At 35.9% G+C, this 19,479-nt stretch overlaps 1 protein-coding gene across 11 annotated transcripts in view; it reads right to left on the bottom strand.

Moving 5' to 3' along the window:
* USP6NL (USP6 N-terminal like) overlaps positions 1-19,479 on the bottom strand; it is a 208,228-nt gene that overhangs the window by 116,701 nt on the left and 72,048 nt on the right. The window contains exon 1 of one of the 11 annotated variants that reach the window (XM_089906514.1): positions 10,862-14,937. The exons of the other annotated variants lie outside the window; for them this stretch is intronic. Coding sequence (XP_089762640.1) covers positions 10,862-10,934 — 73 coding nt within the window. The 5' untranslated portion in view covers positions 10,935-14,937. Of the gene's footprint in view, positions 1-10,861; positions 14,938-19,479 lie in introns of those variants that run through there. 11 annotated transcript variants of the gene reach the window in all.

The following is a 19,479-nucleotide window of genomic DNA, read 5'->3' as shown; positions in this document are numbered from 1 at the left end:
TTGTACTGATGGGCCAGATAAAACACAACCTTTAATTTTGATAAAGAATATCACATTGCCCATCAAAAAAAGTATACCAATTTGTTCTCTTACAAACAATGTGTTAGTACCTTTTACATAACACAGGGCATTATTCATATTTTTTAATTTCAGGGTCTTAGGCACACATGACACTTCATATCTGCACTCTCCAACAAACTTTGCTAGTTGACTATGCAATATTTCCACATCTTCCTTACTAAGAGAACCCCGTATCTTTTCAGCAAGAATGTTTCAAGTAAAAAACTACTTGCTTCCCAGGCCCCTCTGCAGCTGCTGGTAGCACGTGACATAATTCTAGCTGACGGTTTAAGGAAAAGTTTTTGCTTCCCTTCTGCAGGTGACACTCATTCTGGATTTCCCCCTTTCCTTTTTCTTCTGGCCTGGCTCTTGCACCCAAATATGAAGAAGCAGCAGTTATCTTGCCAATATGAGGACAAAGATTGTGTGTGACTGAGGAGAAAAATGAAAAGATTTGGGTTGCTCAAGGCATTTCTTGCCCACTGTACCTGCCATACTAGCCACCCTGGACTGTTCCAGCCATTCTGCCTGCTTTTAAATTACTTGCATCTAAACATAATTCTAACAATAGTTGTCTGATTATCAGTGACATTCAAAATCCTTTCATATGTTAATAGCCATTTGTACTTCTTCTTCCGTGACTTGTCTGTTATATCTACTAAATGTCCATTTGGTTGTCTCTTGATCTGTAGACACAGAATTTTATAGAACACAACCATATGGGAACTAATTTCTCAGTGTCTCAGTTTTATTAGGCATTAGTAAGTAAGGTTTGGAGAAATAAAAGTATTGGTCTTTTGGTAGTTTCCTGAAAAACTAGACATCTAGTTATCATTCAATCCACCAATCATATTCTGGATATTTACCTCAGAGAAATGAAAACTTATGTCCACACACAAAAAAACTGTATATGAATGCCCATAGCAGCTTTACTTGTGTTGGTCAAAATCTTGAAAAAATCCAAATATCCTTCAATGGGTAAATGGTTAAACAAACTCTGGTACATCCATACTATGGGATACTACTCAGCAATAAAAAGAAACAAATGATTGATATGAAACAGTTTGCATGGATACTGGGAGGGGGTGGGGAGCCAATCCCCAAAAGTAACATAGTATTATTACATTTATATAATATTCTCAAAATGACCAAATTATAGAGACAAGAAATAAATTAGTGGTTGCAAGAGGTTAGAGAAGGGCAGGGAAGGTGAAGGGAGTAGGACTGACTATAAAGGGGTAGCTTTGTAAGTGACAGAACAATTCTGTATCTTAACGGTGATGGTGGTTACAAGGATCCTATATATGTGGTAAAACTGCATAAACTATACACCACACACACACACACACACACACACACACACACACACACACAAGTGCATATAAAACTGGTGAAATCGGAATAAAGTCTGTGGGTTGCATCAATGTCAGTACTTTGGTTTTGATATTCGACTATCATTCTGTAACGTTTTACCATTGGAGGAAACTGGGTGAAAGGTACACAGGACCTCTCAGTACTATGTTTTGCAACTTCCTGGGAATCTGTAGTTATTTCAATTTTAGTATACGTGCTGCTGAAGCAAGCACTGTAATTGTTTCAAAACTTTAAAAGTATTTGGTCCTATTTTTGAAAACCCCATAATCAATAAACCCTTTCTCACTTTTCAATGTTCTCCCAGCAGAGTCTGGGTAACCTTTTTCCTTCCTTTCAATTCCACTCCAAGCCCCTCATTTTCAGTCAAGGTTTCACATGACAGTCAGAATGCATGAGAAAGTCACAGCTTCTCCCACCCAATTCTGTACACAGACAACTCCTAGATGCTGAGAATTTAGCCCAAGGGACTCCAGGACTATCCAGTACAACCATTCCGAAAGTCTGTCCTTGATACTTTTTATTGCTCACTTTACAGAAAGATAAGGGCTTTCTCACAATTATTTAAAATGTAAAGGAATATTTAAATGTTCTAAAGTAGTCATTTATTAGATTAGCCTAAGTCACATTTTCAAAGTACAGCTTCTATATTGTATCAGATGTTTTCTGGGTAACTGCAGCGATGAAAACAGCAGATGTTCAGGTAACAGTCATTAAAAGCTCTCCATGACTAAGCAACATAATGACCTTTATTAATCACTGCATCTGGTGTCTGCCAAATGGGAGAGAAACAATACTTACGCAGCCAATTTTTAAAGGGTAACAAGTTATCTGAATGAAGATATTGCAGCACTTCTAAATTACATTTAAATTATATCAAGACAGTGGTACAAACAGTTAATTCCAAGTAGCATTCTAAGCATAATAAGTCACTGTAAACCTAACTGTTCTCTAGAGAATGTTTATAATATTTACTGGGGGCTTTCCTGGTGGTGCAGTGGTTGGGAATCCGCCTGCCAACACAGGGGACATGCGTTCAAGCCCTGGTACGGGAAGATCTCACAAGCCACGGAGCAACTAAGCCCATGTGCCACAACTGCTGAAGCCCGCACACCTGGAGCCCGTGCTCTGCAACAAGAGAAGCCACCGCAGTGAGAAGCCCGCGCACTGCAACGAAGAGTGGTCCCCGCTCGCTGCAACTAAAGAAAGCCTGCGTGCAGCAATGAGGACCCAACGCAGCCAAAAATAAATAAATACATAAATTTATTTTTAAAAAAATCTACTGGGCAGTCTGTTTCAGTAATAAAATAATATAAAGTGAGAATTGAGTCCTCTCAATAATCAGGTAACTGATTAAGTATACCAATTACCTATTACCCATAGGCGTATTCATCACTTTGATGGTAAGCTACAGAGAAACAAATACCAGACAAGCTCACAAACCACTGCATTCTTCAGAATTCACTTTTCTCCAAAATGATAAATGAACTGTGGTCCTTGTCCTCAAGAAGCTCACAGTGTAATGAAGCCACAGCACTTTGAAAAGTAACCAGAAGTACCATGTTATAGGGTAACAAGTAGTGATATATGCAGAGGGAGACTCTAAATCATTCCCAAGTAGAACCTGGGGCCTCTGTCCTACAGTTCCCAACTATCCCCCAGGCCACCTCCAAAAAACCCAAGACCACAACACAGGATAATAAATCAAAGTCTCAAAGATGTCTGAGTATCTCCAGTTATAATGCAAGACCATTTATGTATGAATTTTATTCACATTACTGGTTTTATAATATCCACTCTTTTCTCCATCAACATAATACAAGGCAACTTGCACAACATAAATGCAATATATGCAATACAGTACATGCAATCCAAAATGCAGCTATCCATAGATAATTATGGATTTGCCCCTGATGTTATATATTAAGCAACTTGTAGTAACAAATGGGAATTCTGTATGACCTTAGACCACAAGCACACACCATTCTATGGTAAGAGGTTTAGAGTTTTTACACTTTTTTCCTCATATGGAGAAAATAACCTGTTTAAAGTGAAAAAATACCTAATTGTACCTAAATGTCATTATTATAGAAACATAAAAACTAAGTTTTGCTTTTTATAATACATGGTACTTTTTTTCCTCTTGAGTGACTTTTTTTCCCATTGTTACATTCATGTGATAAGCATTTGCGTATAATCAGGAAAAACACAGAAAGAAGCAACAAACAGCAGACCAAAGAATATGGGAGATAACCTAAAGAAATGAGTAAACCAAGATAAAATCAGCATCCTTTTAGAAAGCGTCAGCCAGAAAATCACCAAATTCGTCACCAAATGGTGCTTTACACGGCACCACCATGCTGCAGGGTAGTGACTACCATGGTGAGAACCACTGTCCAGACCCCTCCCCACTGAGACAAGTACAGCCCAGTAGCAGTCTTAAGAGATGGAGCACATTTCTGATGCTGACATCACAGATGGTGGAATGGGTTTTGAATTCCCTTCACTTCAGAGATGACTTGAATAACTGTGTTTTGATATTAAAAGAAATACTGATTGCATTTCAAAAACAGAAGATTCTTTTACTCAATCTGAACATACCCTGAGCATTTACTAAATGCACGGATAATACTGCTACACGTTCTGGGAGAGCTTATATACCATTTGAAGAGATGAAACCACCACCATTAAATATTTTTAACAACAAAGGCAGTGATTAACTGAAAAATGGAACAAAGGGCTAGAATTGGATGGCAGTGAAAATGAGTTGGGAAGGGCAGGCTGGAATTCCCAAAATGCCTGACAAAGGAAACCGTGCTTCACCCTGAAAGCAGTGAGCACTCCCAATGAATTTTTAAGCCAGAGTGCATGACAGAGACATTACTCTAAATTGCTGCTAAATATAAAAACTCAAATACAAAAACTTATCCAAGCAGGTTGGTATATATAAATTTTTTCTCAAAAGGGCAATAAAACATACATAAAAGACAAAAAGATAATAACTACACATTAATAAGTTATGAAGCGTAATAAATCTGAACACGATGAACATTTGTTTATTTGACAAACACATACTATGTGCCTGGTGCTGTTCTAAGCACTTTACAAATGTTGACTCTCTTAATCCACATTAACAACCACAGGAGAACTTTTGTCCAAGTCTACATATGAGGAGACTGAGGCACAGGAAAATGAACTAACTTGCCCAAGGTCACATGACTATTGAGGAAATGAACCCAGAAGCCTGGCTCTATAATCTCTCCAGCGCTGTCTAACAGAACTGTCTGTGATGTGGCTGTTGAGCACTCAGGATGCGGCTAGCGTGACTGAGGTACCGAATGTCTTATTTTACTTAATTTTAATTATTTAAGTTTAAAGAACCACATATTAGTGGCTAGCGTAGCACATTGGATGGAGTTCAGACTCTGCGCTTCATTACAGCAGAGCACTGCATTACTGACAAGCAAGAGAGGAATGCTAGTCAGGGAGTCCACTGCATTCAATTTTTAAAGTTTAAACAATTCAAAGAAAACCTTTCCAATAATTTAGTTTCAAGCAACAGTGATTGCAAAATTCACTCTTTACTTTTTAAATTCTTCACCAAAGTTAAGACAAAGATACACTGGGTCTATGAGCTAAATAAAATGGACCCATTTTTCTTTAAAATAATATTTAAAACAAGGTTATTAAAGATCTGTACATACAAGTATATTTCCCTAAAACAAAGTTTTGATAAAACTTTTCTCAATTAACTTTGCCCACAAGACACATACAACTTTGACGTCCAATATTACAGAGCTAAATTTAAAGAATAAATTCACTGCTTAAAGTTTTCCAAGTACAAATGAACCAACACTACAATAAATATTAATAAACATCAGTATATTGAATCTGACCACTGTCCACAGAACCCTGTACACTGTCGTAGACATAAACACCTACAAACAAGCTATCAGCCATCTAAGTGATCAGGACTGCAGCATCAACAATGATAACAATAATAAAGATAACAAAACCAACAAAAATATTAACAGCAGCTTACATTTAGCCCTTACTAGGTGCCAGCCACTGTGCAGGGTCCTTCCTATGCCTTATCTCAATCCTCACAACACTCCTCTGAAGTACATACTATTATTATCCCTACTTTTCAGATAAAGAATCTGTTGCACAGGGAGGTTAAGTAACTTGCCAAAGGTCACACAGCTAATAAGTAAGTGAGTAGCAAATCCAGGGCTGAGACCCAATCAGCCTGACTGGGTATCCATGTTCTCAATCAGGCTCCCCGTGCTGCAGTTACTCACAGAGCAGTAAATTGTGGGAAATATCTAAAAGCTCTTCATAATTAAGCCAATTACACAACCCAATTTACTCTGTGTATGTGTTTGTTCAGAAAGAGTAGACGTAGGCAGGCAGGCATTATGAATTTGATATTTTAATCTAAGAGGCTACCACGGAAAAACAAAAATGGCTTTAAGAAAACCAGTAGAATATGAATGTCAGGGCTATATGAGGTCTTAGGGAACAACTCATCATATAATAGATGGAAAACCCTGTGACACAAAGACACTCACTGGCCTGCCCAAAGTCGCACGGTGGTATGACCAGATCACAGGTTTTCTGGCTCCCAAATCATCAATGTCCTGCCCACCATATTATTGTAATGGCCACATGTCTGTTTTAACTTGGGATATAGGCTACTCCTCATTAAGACTGCCCAACCCCAGCACCGAACAAAGTACACTGTAATGGTGTTTGAGGTGCATTTAAAAGACACTTTTTTTTAACCACATTGGTTACCATACTACTGAGGATTGCTTTGACCGTGAGTAATAAACCAAGAAGTCTAGCAGTAAGTCAAACAACTAAATAAAGTACACTAGATGCTACGACTTCAGTTTCTCAAGCTTAAACAGTCAACATGAAGCAAAATATGGGTATAGTTTAAACATAAGCTGAACGCCATTTTCTATCAAACCATTACAAAATATCTTAAAGGGGAATCACACATTTCTCTGTCCATTGTTAGGTTATTAGCTATAATATTTCACTTATCTAACGATCAGTTTATGACAATCTCAACTATCTAAAACACAGCTAAAAAACAGAATGTAAACAAAAATGTTCAGTAAGCCAAAACATTATTTCAATTAACATTTACTGGTTAATTTAATAAATATAATCATAAGGTACAGTAGAATTTTAAACGTGTAGTAATAGAGGCAAAAGCAAAATACTAAGAGAATAAAAAGAAAGGAATGATTAATTCTGACCTAAAAGGGCAAGAGGAGAAAAAGATCAGGGAATGCTTTTTGGTGGGGGTGGCATTTGAGCCTTGGAGGCTGATCTGTAAGGACTATAGTCACTGGAGAAGGAAAGGAGGACTTGCCGTCCTGATGGAGCAGCACATCTGGGAAACAGCAAGCATTCTGGTGTCGCTGGCAAAGAGGGTGCATGGGGAGATCTAGTTAGTGATCATCACAGCTAGAAATATAGGTGAAGTCCCAATTCCAGGTTTTATGGCAAATTATTTCACAAAATGATCTCAGACAGCAATGGAAGGATGGAATAGAGAGTTAAATGACCACATACCACTGACCAGTCTTCTCATCTTCTCCCACTATCACCTTAAGAATATTTCCAAACTTCTTCACATGTTTGGCACCTGAGCTCTCCTCCACTATTTATTTTGCTTGAGATGCTTATACACTCTCTTCTTTTCCCCCTAGCTTTTATGCATCCTTTGATACTTAGCTCAAATGAGGGCATCTGTCACTTCACCAAAGAGTTTAATCCCTTCACTCTCCTAATTACCAAATCAGGGCCAGTTCCCCCTTTGGGTTCCCACGACACCTCGTCTACTATAACACCTCTCATACTATTGTAATCATTGACTTTGTCTCTTACCACCCCCATATGAGTTCCTTGAGGATACATCTCTGTACCGTTTCATCTAAGATGCAGTAAGTGTTCAATGCATGTTTATCAAATAAAATAAATGAGGAGGCTATTTTAATAATCTAGAGGAGAGGTGCTAAGGCATGAAAGTGGGAATGAAAAGATTAGGACAGATGCCAAAGCTCATATGTTTTACTAACAGGACAGACTTTCAGGGCTTCATTCTAAATCTACTCTTATTTTTAAAATAATTTTGATAAACATGGTCATCAGGTTTTGTAACCTACAAAAAAATTGTTTCAATAAAGAACCTGAATCATTAAGAAATGATTAATTTATATTTAGCATACTTCTATTTAGCCAGATAGAAAAAACATGTCGTATTTTCAAAACATTTTTGTCCAAATAAACACGAGGCCTTTAAAGGAGAAAACCAGGCTCCTTACTAATACAAAGTTACCATGATTACATTTGTGCCTTATGTACATCTGAATAGATGGTAGGGTTTTACCTCTGGTCTACTCAGTGAGGTGGTTCCTTCCCAATCTAGTCAAACTTGGCCCTGGAGATGCAGGCTAACCAGGTCATTCAAGACGAAAACTGTTACAGTTTATTTTTCCATTTAGCACAGAATCACTTATCCCATTCCTTTCCCTAGTCCACAAGGCTAAGTTACTTTAACTCTGCACATGATGACCTCATGGCAAAACAAACAACTCACTATACTGCCCTGACTATACAAACACCTCTTAGACTAGACTGTATTAACAAATGTATATTCTTCCATTCATTCCTTCACTCAGTAAATAGCTGGGGTCTACTATATCCCAGGTATGGGCAGAGATCATATTTTATTTTGTATCCCCAGTGATTAGCAAAGTGTCTTCCAAATAGTGGACACCTGATAAAGGTGAACAAATGAGAATGATGAATGAACAAATGAATGAATACATATACATGCATATTTGACCCTCCATCCCATAACTTTTCCAAAGACCAGTTATCCTTTGCCTAGTCTTCCAAGGCTGTACTACAAAATACCTCTTCCTATCCACTTCAACTACTCACAAACATCCATCACTTCCAGCATTTACCACAACATCAGCAGAATAGAGTGTGGATCCACAAAAATTATCCTTCAAATAGTGTTACTAGTTCTCTCCCTTTCTTATAGTGCTAACTGTTGCAAAATTCTAAGTTCTTTAAAGAGCATTAGCATGAACTCTTAGCACTGTATTTCACTAAGTTCTGGAAGGTTGGGATACTTGATTAAGTTTCTACTAAGTGACAAAGCAATGATTTGGCAAATATTTTGAAAATTTTGGAGAAAATATTCATGAGTATTCCATAATTTCTCTCTTTCCCCAAAATAATTCTTAGTCATACCCTTGGATCTTACTTAAAATATATTAAGTTTGTTTACTATCTCATACCAAGGAAAACTGATGAAAACTTCTCAAACCATTTATCATAATTATTTCATCCTCAATTTTGATACTTCCCCTCACAAATCAATTTTTCCATACTATTTACTAATACTAATGTGAATACAATACTTTGAAATGTTGCTCTCTCTGCAGCCATCCAAATTCATACTATATTTTAAATAATTGAGTTAAAAACTCTCTTCCTATGGGCCATTGTTTTATACTTGTCTGTAGGACTTTACCTTTCCCAAGCAGTTTATCAATGTTAAAAATTGGTAAAATATAACATTATTTTGCAAGAAGACAAAACTAATAGTAAATATGTTTGCTAAATGATTAAAAACACCATGAGAATGGGTTTGAGAAAAACAAGCTTCTAAGAAAAATGTCTATGCATAAGCTGCCTCTGTTTTCCCTGGTCATGGAAAATTCTGTCTGAAATATAGGGGGAAAAAATCTAAGAGCAAAAACCATCCTACTACGTTAGTTAGTATCTTTTAGTACTATTTTTCCTATATTCATATGGCATTTCCTGTCAATATGATTACATTATTTACTTGTGTGTGTCAGCATTATGAAAGGTAAGAAAAATATTATTATTCTTTCCCCAGGTATATCCCAAGTAACTATGATTATGACTGAAAACATATAAACTAGAAGAAACATTCCAATAAAAAAAAATTCTGACTGTCTGTAAAGGTCAAACTGTATGAATCTGACATTTTCAAACAGATTGGGATTAAATTAACTGATTTATAGTCTCTTGAAATAGTAGAAGCGAAAAGCTTTTTAAAAAATGCCTAATTGTTAGAATACTGCTATTCAGAGATAGAAACAATCTTTTGCTTCAGAAGAAAGTGAAGGAGAAAACAGGAGGTAAATAATTGTAAAATATCCTAAATAAGACTAACACATTTTCAAAGGTAAATGATAACAGTTTCTTTGCTTTGCGAGATGCATTTTTGTCCACTTAAATACCATGTTCTTCCATAAAATCAGAACAAACAAGATTTCTAAGGTTTCTTTCAGCTGTAATATTCCATATACATGTTACAATATTATTTAATACCATTACCCTAAATTATTTTACATAGGACTTGAGGAATCTCATAAGCTTCACCTTAAACACAGACCATATCAAGTTTTTAAAAAAATCCAAAGTTCTCTATATTTTATATCATCTGAGGTATGCTTACGCTGATCATATAAAGACAGAATGCTATATCATTCATATGAAAAGGCTGGTATATAAATTTATCAACTGACTGATTTTAAACCCTAGATTAAATTAGTGAAATTGTCAGTATTATAAACTTAGCTGATGGCCTACATTTCTTAAATTAATTCCTGTTATTTTGGAGATTTACTATTTCAAATGCTTAAAAAGAAAATATACAAGTATTTCTTCAAAGATGTATCTGCATTAGTTCGTTTTAAGATCTGTAAGTCAGGCATGCAATTAAAAAGATTTTGAAAATGTATTCCAGCATACCCCAAACTGTCACAGGCTATAAATATAGGACTATTTTAAATATAAACAGTGCTGATTAAGCATATATCATGGACAGAAAAAAGCAATTATTCACTGAAAAAGGCAATAGAGTCTACCCTTCTTTGACTAAATTCATATTTATTACTATTATTTATCACTTATTCACATAAATAAGAACCATCTAATTCTTTTGCTCTGCTATAGGCAGAATCCTAGCTTGTTCTCTTCTGATTTCTGCCATGAAAATGTATATTTTAAAGTTAAAAGAGAATAGGATTATACAGATTATTCTTCTACCTCCAAAATAAATAATGCGAGAGGATCCTTACAGCATGAAAAGTACTGCCACAGCAGATATGTCATAACCTCTCCTCACTCTTCGTACCTTGTAATAAAATGAAATGCTTCTAATTTGTGGTTTAAAAACAGTAATAATGAGGCATGTTCACAATTATGTCATTACCTGATCCTCCTCTGATACCGTAATATATCAGAAGAGCAAAAGCACACAGGATAACTCAAACTCCTTTTTTATAGCTGCTTTTTAGGTCGATATTCGTAAAAATCTCTAAGTGCCTTAAAGTGCTCTGATTGTTCATCCTGATGGTGTTCCTACCTTCCTTCACTCTGGCTGCTTTTTGCCTGGATGGTGTCACCAGCTCCTTTACAATCTGCAAGACGTGAATCATTGCTAGTTAACAAGCCAAAGGCTCCAGCTGCTTCCTCCAGGAATCCAACAGGTTTCATCACCGCGAGCTCACTGCATCTCTGCTTTCAGGAAGCTCAGGCACAAGCACGGTTCAACTCCAGAGAAGTACATGCTCTGCTTAGCTCTCCCTGAAGGCTCTGAAGCAGTTAATAAGAAACAACAAAAGGATGGGCTGCATCTTCTTGAAATGATGGATTCAAAGTGATTTTTGCACATGTGAAAACCACCATCCTCAAAGTCCAAAATGTATGACTTTGCAGAGCATTAACAAGTTATAAACAAAGCAAAACAAAACGTGAGTAATCGTCTGTTAAAGCACTAAGCACAGCGAAAACATTTTCTGACAAAAGTCACGACAGAAAAAATAAAGTGCTACGCTGTAAATTCTCACATAGTGGGTTGCAGATGCTGTGTGCAGGTTTTTAAAAACACGCTCGGAAGCAGTCAACCAAAATACCCTGCACTGTCAAAGCCCTGATACTTTTTTCCAATTTCTCAAAAATCTCATATTTGAAATACAGAATATAAAATGTGGATAAAAATACAACTTTATCTTGCTAACTCCAAGCTCCCAGATCTGCACAGAAGAAATGGTACCTCAAAAATTATCCTAAGGATTCCCTGCCCTCCTCCTCACACATGCCCCTGAGGTTCTAACCCCTGAAGAGAGGTCTCGGTCCTGCCGCACACTGGAAATCCCCAGAAGGGCTGTAAGTGCATTGGTCTCACGATCAGAGGCGTGGGCCAGAGACTTTCAAATCAAGTATAACCATATGATTTTTAACAGCCAAGCTGCAACCATGCTCAATTAATATTTAATACTTTTGTCATGTGTTCTAGTTAGCACATAGCAGTCCTTTTCAAAGTAAACCTACAGAGTTAATTAAAAGAGAAAAATGAGCTTCAGGTTCACATTGTCAAATGTTACATTTACTAAAGTGATTCTTCACCAGCAAATTGTTCCTCTTACTGTACTGCTGACTTTCCTAGTTTTCTTTCCTTCCCATTTACTGATATTCTTAATGTATCATAAAATAATAGATCCCAGAGCAAATTAAAGTCAGTTCCTTTGCCTCCACACAGTTAAAGGCTTGCTTGTTATTTTCCCATTTTTCAGTTGGACAACTGAGGTACATGGTGAATCAACTATGGTTGGAAGTAAAACACAGGATCCAAAACCCAAAGGCTTCTGCCTTCTATGACACCAAGTCTCTTCTGTAAAAATGTACAGTTTTGAAATTCAGGGTAAAGTTGTCAGCTCTTCAAAGAAGAGGTGCTATAACATGCGCATATATATCTGCCCATAATGTATTCTCCATATGGGTGTTAACTGAAGACATAAGTGCTACAAATCCATGATGGTGAGAAAATATTTGCAAATGGAAGACAAAACACAGCAATTATCCTAACTACCTATTATCTTTAAAGAGTTTGTACTTGCAAACCAAATCAAGAGTTCAGATGGGTCAAAGACCAAGTTTTAAACCTCAAATCAAAACTGTTTTTCAATGAATCCCTTTGAAGACCCAAAACAGACAAATCAACATTTAAGTCAAACCCTTCAAATCAAGTTCCCCTAATTCTTTCTAGCCCTTGCCCCATTTCCTAGGGCAGTTCTGAACATGAAACAGGTATTAAGTATCTACTGGCTTTATTTTTCAGTTCTTTGCATGTCCAGCTCCTGAGAAATTACTTCCACTTTTCTGGGAAAGAAATGATGTTTGTGAAAAGTATTTTCTGGTAGCTTTGCTTTCTCTCATAATTTTTCTCTTTCCATGCAAGGAAGGGGATATACAGGACACCATCCTCTCAGTCAACTCTATCTTCCATATCTGATCAGTGAAGAGAGGAATATCTGTATTCATGTTTCCATAAATTTCAAGTATCATAACTCCCTATTCTCACTGATATCCGTATTGGTTTTGAAAATGGAAATCATATAATGATCAGTTTGAACACACTGGTTCACCACTTTTAGCCCTTAACTTCTGCTAACCTACCAATAGTTTTTTCTTGTTTCTCTCATTCGCTTCTCATGTTTTTATCACACATTACATCGGTAAAAATATCTGAGCATATATTCTAATATATGGAACTGAGCTGTACTCTAAAATGTCAAGATCACAAAATACAAAGACAGACTGAGGAACAGTTACAGACTAGAGGAGAGTAAAGAGTTGGGATAACTAAATGGAACACACAATTCCGGATTAGATACTGGACCAGAAAGGGATAAAGGAAAATATATGACATTTTGAGACAACTGGCAAAATTTGAATACAATCTATAGATCATCAATATTAATTTCCTGACTATGACCATTCCATGGCAGTTATGTAACAGAATATCCTGGATGTTAGGAAATACACCCTGAAGTACTTAAGGGTAAATATCAATACATTAATTTACTCTCTGATGGGGCAAAAATAATATTTATTAGAACGAGAAAACAATTGTGGTAAAATGTTAACATTTGGGAAATCCAGGTAAGAGAAGATGAGAATTGTTTATGTTACTCTTGCAACATTTTCCTAAGTCTGAAACTATTTTAAAATAAGTTAAATTCTGACTACATATCCCAATATATGCATTATTTTATTGTTTAAAATGATATGTATGTGTTTATATTTATATATGTTTAAATCATACAAAACAGTAATTTAAAATGATGAGGAGATAAATAAGAAGAATTACACATTTGTATATAGGCTGTGTTTCAGTTAACTCTATGTATGTATGTACACATTTACCTAACTTGCACGTGCATTCTCATACTTGCTTCCTTCACCCCAGAGATCATTCTGAACCCTCCTGTAAGGCAAGTTTGGGCTTACTCTGGCATGGTTAGGCTTAAAAGAATTAATTTTGTCACTAAAACTGATCTGCTGGAGGAGATGCCTGAAGCAGTGGTCCTCCACTCCTACCCCTTTACACAATCTCCCTTCTCATGTAAGGCCAGAAACTATCAAACTCTTAGAGGAAAACACAGGCAGAACACTCTATGACATAAATCACAGCAAGATCCTTTTTGACCCACCTCCTAGAGAAATGGAAATAAAAGCAAAAATAAACAAATGGGACCTAATGAAACTTCAAAGCTTTTGCACAGCAAAGGAAACCATAAAGAAGATGAAATGACGACCCTTAGAATGGGAGAAAATATTTGCAAATGAAGCAACTGACAAAGGGTTAATCTCCAAAATATACAAAAGCAGCTCATGCAGCTCAATATCAAAAAAACAAACATTGCAATCCAAAAATGGGCAGAAGACATAAATAGATATTTCTCCAAAGAAGATATACAGATTGCCAACAAACACATGAAAGAATGCTCAACATCATTAATCATTAGAGAAATGCAAATCAAAACTACAATGAGATATCATCTCACACCAGTCAGAATGGCCATCATCAAAAAATCTAGAAACAATAAATGCTGGAGAGGGTGTGGAGAAAAGGGAACACTCTTGCACTGCTGGTGGGAATGTGAATTGGTTCAGCCACTATGGAGAACAGTATGGAGGTTCCTTAAAAAACTACAAATAGAATTACCATATGACCCAGCAATCCCACTACTGGGCATATACCCTGAGAAAACCAAAATTCAAAAAGAGTATGTACCAAAATGTTCATTGCAGCTCTATTTACAATAGCCCGGAGATGGAAACAACCTAAGCGCCCATCATCGGATGAATGGATAAAGAAGATGTGGCACATATATACAATGGAATATTACTCAGCCTTAAAAAGAAATGAAATTGAGCTATTTGTAATGAGATGGATAGACCTAGAGTCTGTCATACAGAGTGAAGTAAGTCAGAAAGAAAAAGACAAATACCGTATGCTAACACATATATATGGAATTTAAGGGAAAAAAAATGTCATGAAGAACCTAGGAGTAAGACAGGAATAAAGACGCAGACCTACTGGAGAACGGACTTGAGGATATGGGAAGGGGGAAGGGTGAGCTTTGACAGGGCGAGAGAGAGTCATGGACATATACACACTAACAAACGTAGTAAGGTAGATAGCTAGGGGGAAGCAGCCGCAAGGCACAGGGATATTAGCTCGGTGCTTTGTGACAGCCTGGAGGGGTGGGATAGGGAGAGTGGGAGGGAGGGAGACACAAGAGGGAAGACATATGGGAATATATGTATATGCATAACTGATTCACTTTGTTATAAAGCAGAAACTAACACACCATTGTAAAGCAATTATACCCCAATAAAGATGTTTAAAAAAAAAAAAAAAACTCCCTTCTCCCATTTTACGAGAAAAAGGCCAACCCTCACCCATCTTACTATGGTGCAGAGCTCCAAAGGGTAAAGACATGGCAGGTGGGGGACACAGAAAATTCAGCAGCTCCTTTGATCAAGGCACAAGAAGTAACATCAGCCCATGCAACTGATTAAGATACATGAGTTTCTAATAAAGTATTTGTTTATAGTGAGTATCAAAATTTATCACATGTTTGTTGTTTTTGACCAACTGCATTAGGATGAAACTCTGGGAGGAAAGTGGAATTAATGTATACTTTCAGAAAAAAAGGAAAGTATGTAAAATCTCTAGCTACTAAGGAATAGCCTGTTCCTTTTTTTAGATGGATGACACTGGGTATCAAACCACTGAGATATTTAAACCCTACTGTATACGCTTACAAGAGGGATGTAACAGTTTTCATCTACTTAATATTTTTCCTCATTGGGCCTCTGGCACAAAGAATTGGTTTAATCATAGCCCTTAGCTCTTATCATTGGTCCATGCATGGCCCAGTTTTACTTATCCACTTAATTATTTAATCATTTTCAATAATTTAATAAGTGCCACAAAGCAACCACCCAGACAAAAACTAGGACGTTAACAATAATCTACATTTAACCTATGGTGCCCCCAAACACCAACTCAGCTCCCTGCTTTCACCCCAAAGTAAGAATCATCCTGAATCCAGTAGTTATCATTCCATTGATTTCCTTTATGTCTATCTATATTTTATTAAACACACACACACACAATCCTTGTGTTGCTGTTTGGTTGTTCTGAACTGTATAAAAAGGGCATCATATTTTATGTGATGTTTGGGGAATTATATTTTTTCTTAAAAGTAATTCTATTACATTCTAGACCAGTGGTTCTCAATCTTCAATACACACTGAAATTACCTGGGAAATATTTTAAAGTATGATGCCTGGGTCCATCCACAGAGATTTTGACTTCTCTGTCCTACGGTGCAGCCTGAACACCATAAATTATAAAAGCTCCCCCAAATGATCCTGATATTCAGCCAAGGTTAAGAACCACTATTCTAGAAGAATGACACAGGAAAAGCTAACTTTATGTGGATAAGTAAACATGAAAAGTACAAAATGTTAATGAATGCCCTATTGCCATTTATTTATACATACATGAGGGGAAAGAGAGAGATGGGTGTATGAAGGAAACTATCAAAATGTTACCAATGATTTTTCCTCTGAATGGTGGCATTATAAATATTTACTGTCTCTTTTTGCTATACTTTTCTACAGAGAACACATTATACTATCAGTACTTTTTTTTTTAAAGGGAATTACATTTTGGTTTTTTTAAAAATCTATATCACGTCACCAAAAAAGATATATATAGAAAACAAATAAGTATACAAACAGAGGCTCAATATCCTATGTCATTAGGGAATTTCAAACTAAGACAATCAGATACCACTGCACATCTCTCTGAATGGCTAAAATCCAATACACTGACAACATCAAATGCTGGCAAGGATGTGCAGCAACAGTAACTCTCATCTATTGCTGACGGGAATGCAAAATGGTGCAGCCACTTTGGAACACAATTTGCTGGTTTCTTACAAAACTAAATATACTAATATAATATACTAACATGATCTACCAATTGTGCTCCCTGGTATTTACCCAAATGAGCTGAAAACTTATGCCCACACAAAAACCTTTATAATTGCCAAAACTTGGAAGCAACCAAGACTTTCTTCAGTAGGTGAATTCTGGATAAACAAACTGTGCTACATCCATGCAATGGAATACTATTCAGCAATAAAAGGAAATGAGCTATCAAACACAAAAATACATGGAGGAATCTTAAATGCATATTGCTAAGTGAAAGAAGTCAATCTGAAATAAGCTGCATAGTATATGATTCCAACCACATGACATTCTGGAAAAGGCAAAACTATGGAGACAATAAAATGATCAGTAGTTGTCAGGAATTTGGGAAGAAGGAGAGAAGAATGAATATGTGGATTTTTTAGGACAGTGAAAACTACTCTGTATGGTATCGTAATGACAGATACATGTCATTATACATTTGGCAAAACTCATATATGACTCAATGAATGAACCCTAATGTAAACTATGGACTTTAGTTAACAATAATGCTTCAATATTGGCTCATCAATTGCAGTAAATGTACCACACTGGTGTAAGATGTTAATAACAGGGGTATGAGGGAACTCTTGGTACTTTCCACTCAATTTTTCTGTAAACCTAAAACTGTTCTGAAAATAACAGTCTTTATAAAAAATTACAAAGGAAATCTATATTTAATATATATATAATCTACATCCCACTCTTCAGACTTTAATACAAAGATAAATCCAAAGAGTACAGAGTTTAACAAGAGAGAACGTGCTTAAAACAAAAATCCTAATTGCCTACATACATGAGAGATCCATGTGGCCTGGAGGACAAGGAATATTATTATAGTTGCCCTTGCAATGGGCTGCCTGCAAACAGTTGTGAGCTACTTCTTTTTTTAACAGAAAAATTCTTACCTCAATCTTGTTTCCTACATTTGTATTTTTGTTATACAGAGCCACCCCCAAAACCACTAACTTTTGGCTAAGCCCCAAAACCGCTGATTTACTTTTCCTTCCCATCACTTCCAAATCCAGCATTCCCTGAGCAGACACAAGGGAGAAAACCCGTGAGAGAACAAGAAAGACATGACAAAGAGAGAAATACAGCACTTTCTACTCCTATTTGGATATTTCAATTTGTGCCATTTTCCTTTCTCCAGAGGAGAATACAAGGCAAAAATCAACTTCTTTCAGATGAAAAGGGATCAAGAACAGGAACTGTATGACAAATGATATAAAGATAAAACAGCTCAGCAGAGGAAAGAAATCTTTTCCCACCATTCCTCGCTCACCGAAAAAAAGAAAGAAAGAAAGAAAGAAAAGAAACAGGAAGAGAGAAAGAACAAGATTGAATTTGATCTCATTTGTATTCCTTCCCTCGTTCATTTAATAAAACCATGAACAAGTTCACTGGAGCATCTTTCTTGGCCCTAAGTGAAAACAAGTACAAGAGAATCCATATATTCTAAAGCAGAATTATATTACTATCCATAAAAATAGTGTTACAGATACTTCAAACCAACTCCTTAGAATCTTAAAGAACTGCAAATTAATTTAACAAGGTTTCTGCTTGCTTCTTTTTTTCAATTTACATCTTTAATAGTTTTTCTCTTTACAAAAAGAATGCATGTTCACTGTAGAAAAAAATATCCAAAAATAAGCCAAAAGAAAATAAAAATCTCTCTTAGGCCCATTATACAGAGATAAGCACTACCAACAACCTTTCAGACTTTTCATGTACTTTTTGCTTGCTGATTTTACAAAAATGAGATAACAGTACACATACTCTTTTAGAATTGATATGTTTTCACACTTCTGAATATTTCATCATCTCTTTCATAAAATAAACACAGACCAGGATATTTGCACTGTGCTCTGTCCACAAAATTTTTTGATCAAACGAATAACAACCCAGCATCTTTTCATTCTTGGCAATGATTTAGATTTTTTTCTCCCCAATTTTCAGAAAACTTCTTTGGTTTTCCTGGAAATATATTTCAGAATTAAACTACTGTCATTCTTTTTTCAGAACACGTAGATAAATGAGAAGAAAATATGTGAGAGGCCACACTTCTTGTGACAAAAATAATCTGTAAATATTTAGTCGGCCTGCAGATAGAAAAGCACTATTGAATATTAAGCTATAAACCACTTCCAACTGGTTTCCTCTTGGTTTAATAAACCAGTTAATACACTTCACTTCTTTGTCATTCTACTTTAATTGTAGGGCTGAAATATAGTCACTTTGTTCTAGAATTCTGAAAATCAATCTCTACAAACTCAAACTCATCAATAGAAAATACAACATATACTGTTTATAAAAAATAAAAGTTTTACATTTTTTCTATACCTAAAAATCCATACTGTTTTCTGTCCAAATAATGTTCCTAATAATTCACACTGGGTATTTAAAAATTAACATTATCAAAAGCTCATCAACTATCTTCAGAGATTTTCATAGAAAAAAAGTAAAACAAAACAAAGAAGATATGAAGGTAAATGTCCTGAAATTGTAGGATATGGAAAGAGCCACAGAATATGTTTATGGATGTTGATATTATCCTTCTTTTACATAATCTCCAAGTGTATTAGATACAGTAACTGTTTACGAACAAAATATCTGTATTAATGTAATTAAGTTAGCAATTCTTTCAAAACC

Source organism: Delphinapterus leucas, chromosome 2 (genome assembly GCF_059928025.1).
Source record: "Delphinapterus leucas isolate spDelLeu-1000000601 "Yukka" chromosome 2, BTC_Dleu_Yukka2, whole genome shotgun sequence".
Classification (NCBI taxonomy): Eukaryota; Metazoa; Chordata; class Mammalia; order Artiodactyla; family Monodontidae; genus Delphinapterus; species Delphinapterus leucas.
Note: the sequence above shows the minus strand (reverse complement) of the source record. Positions and strands in the feature narration are given on the sequence as shown.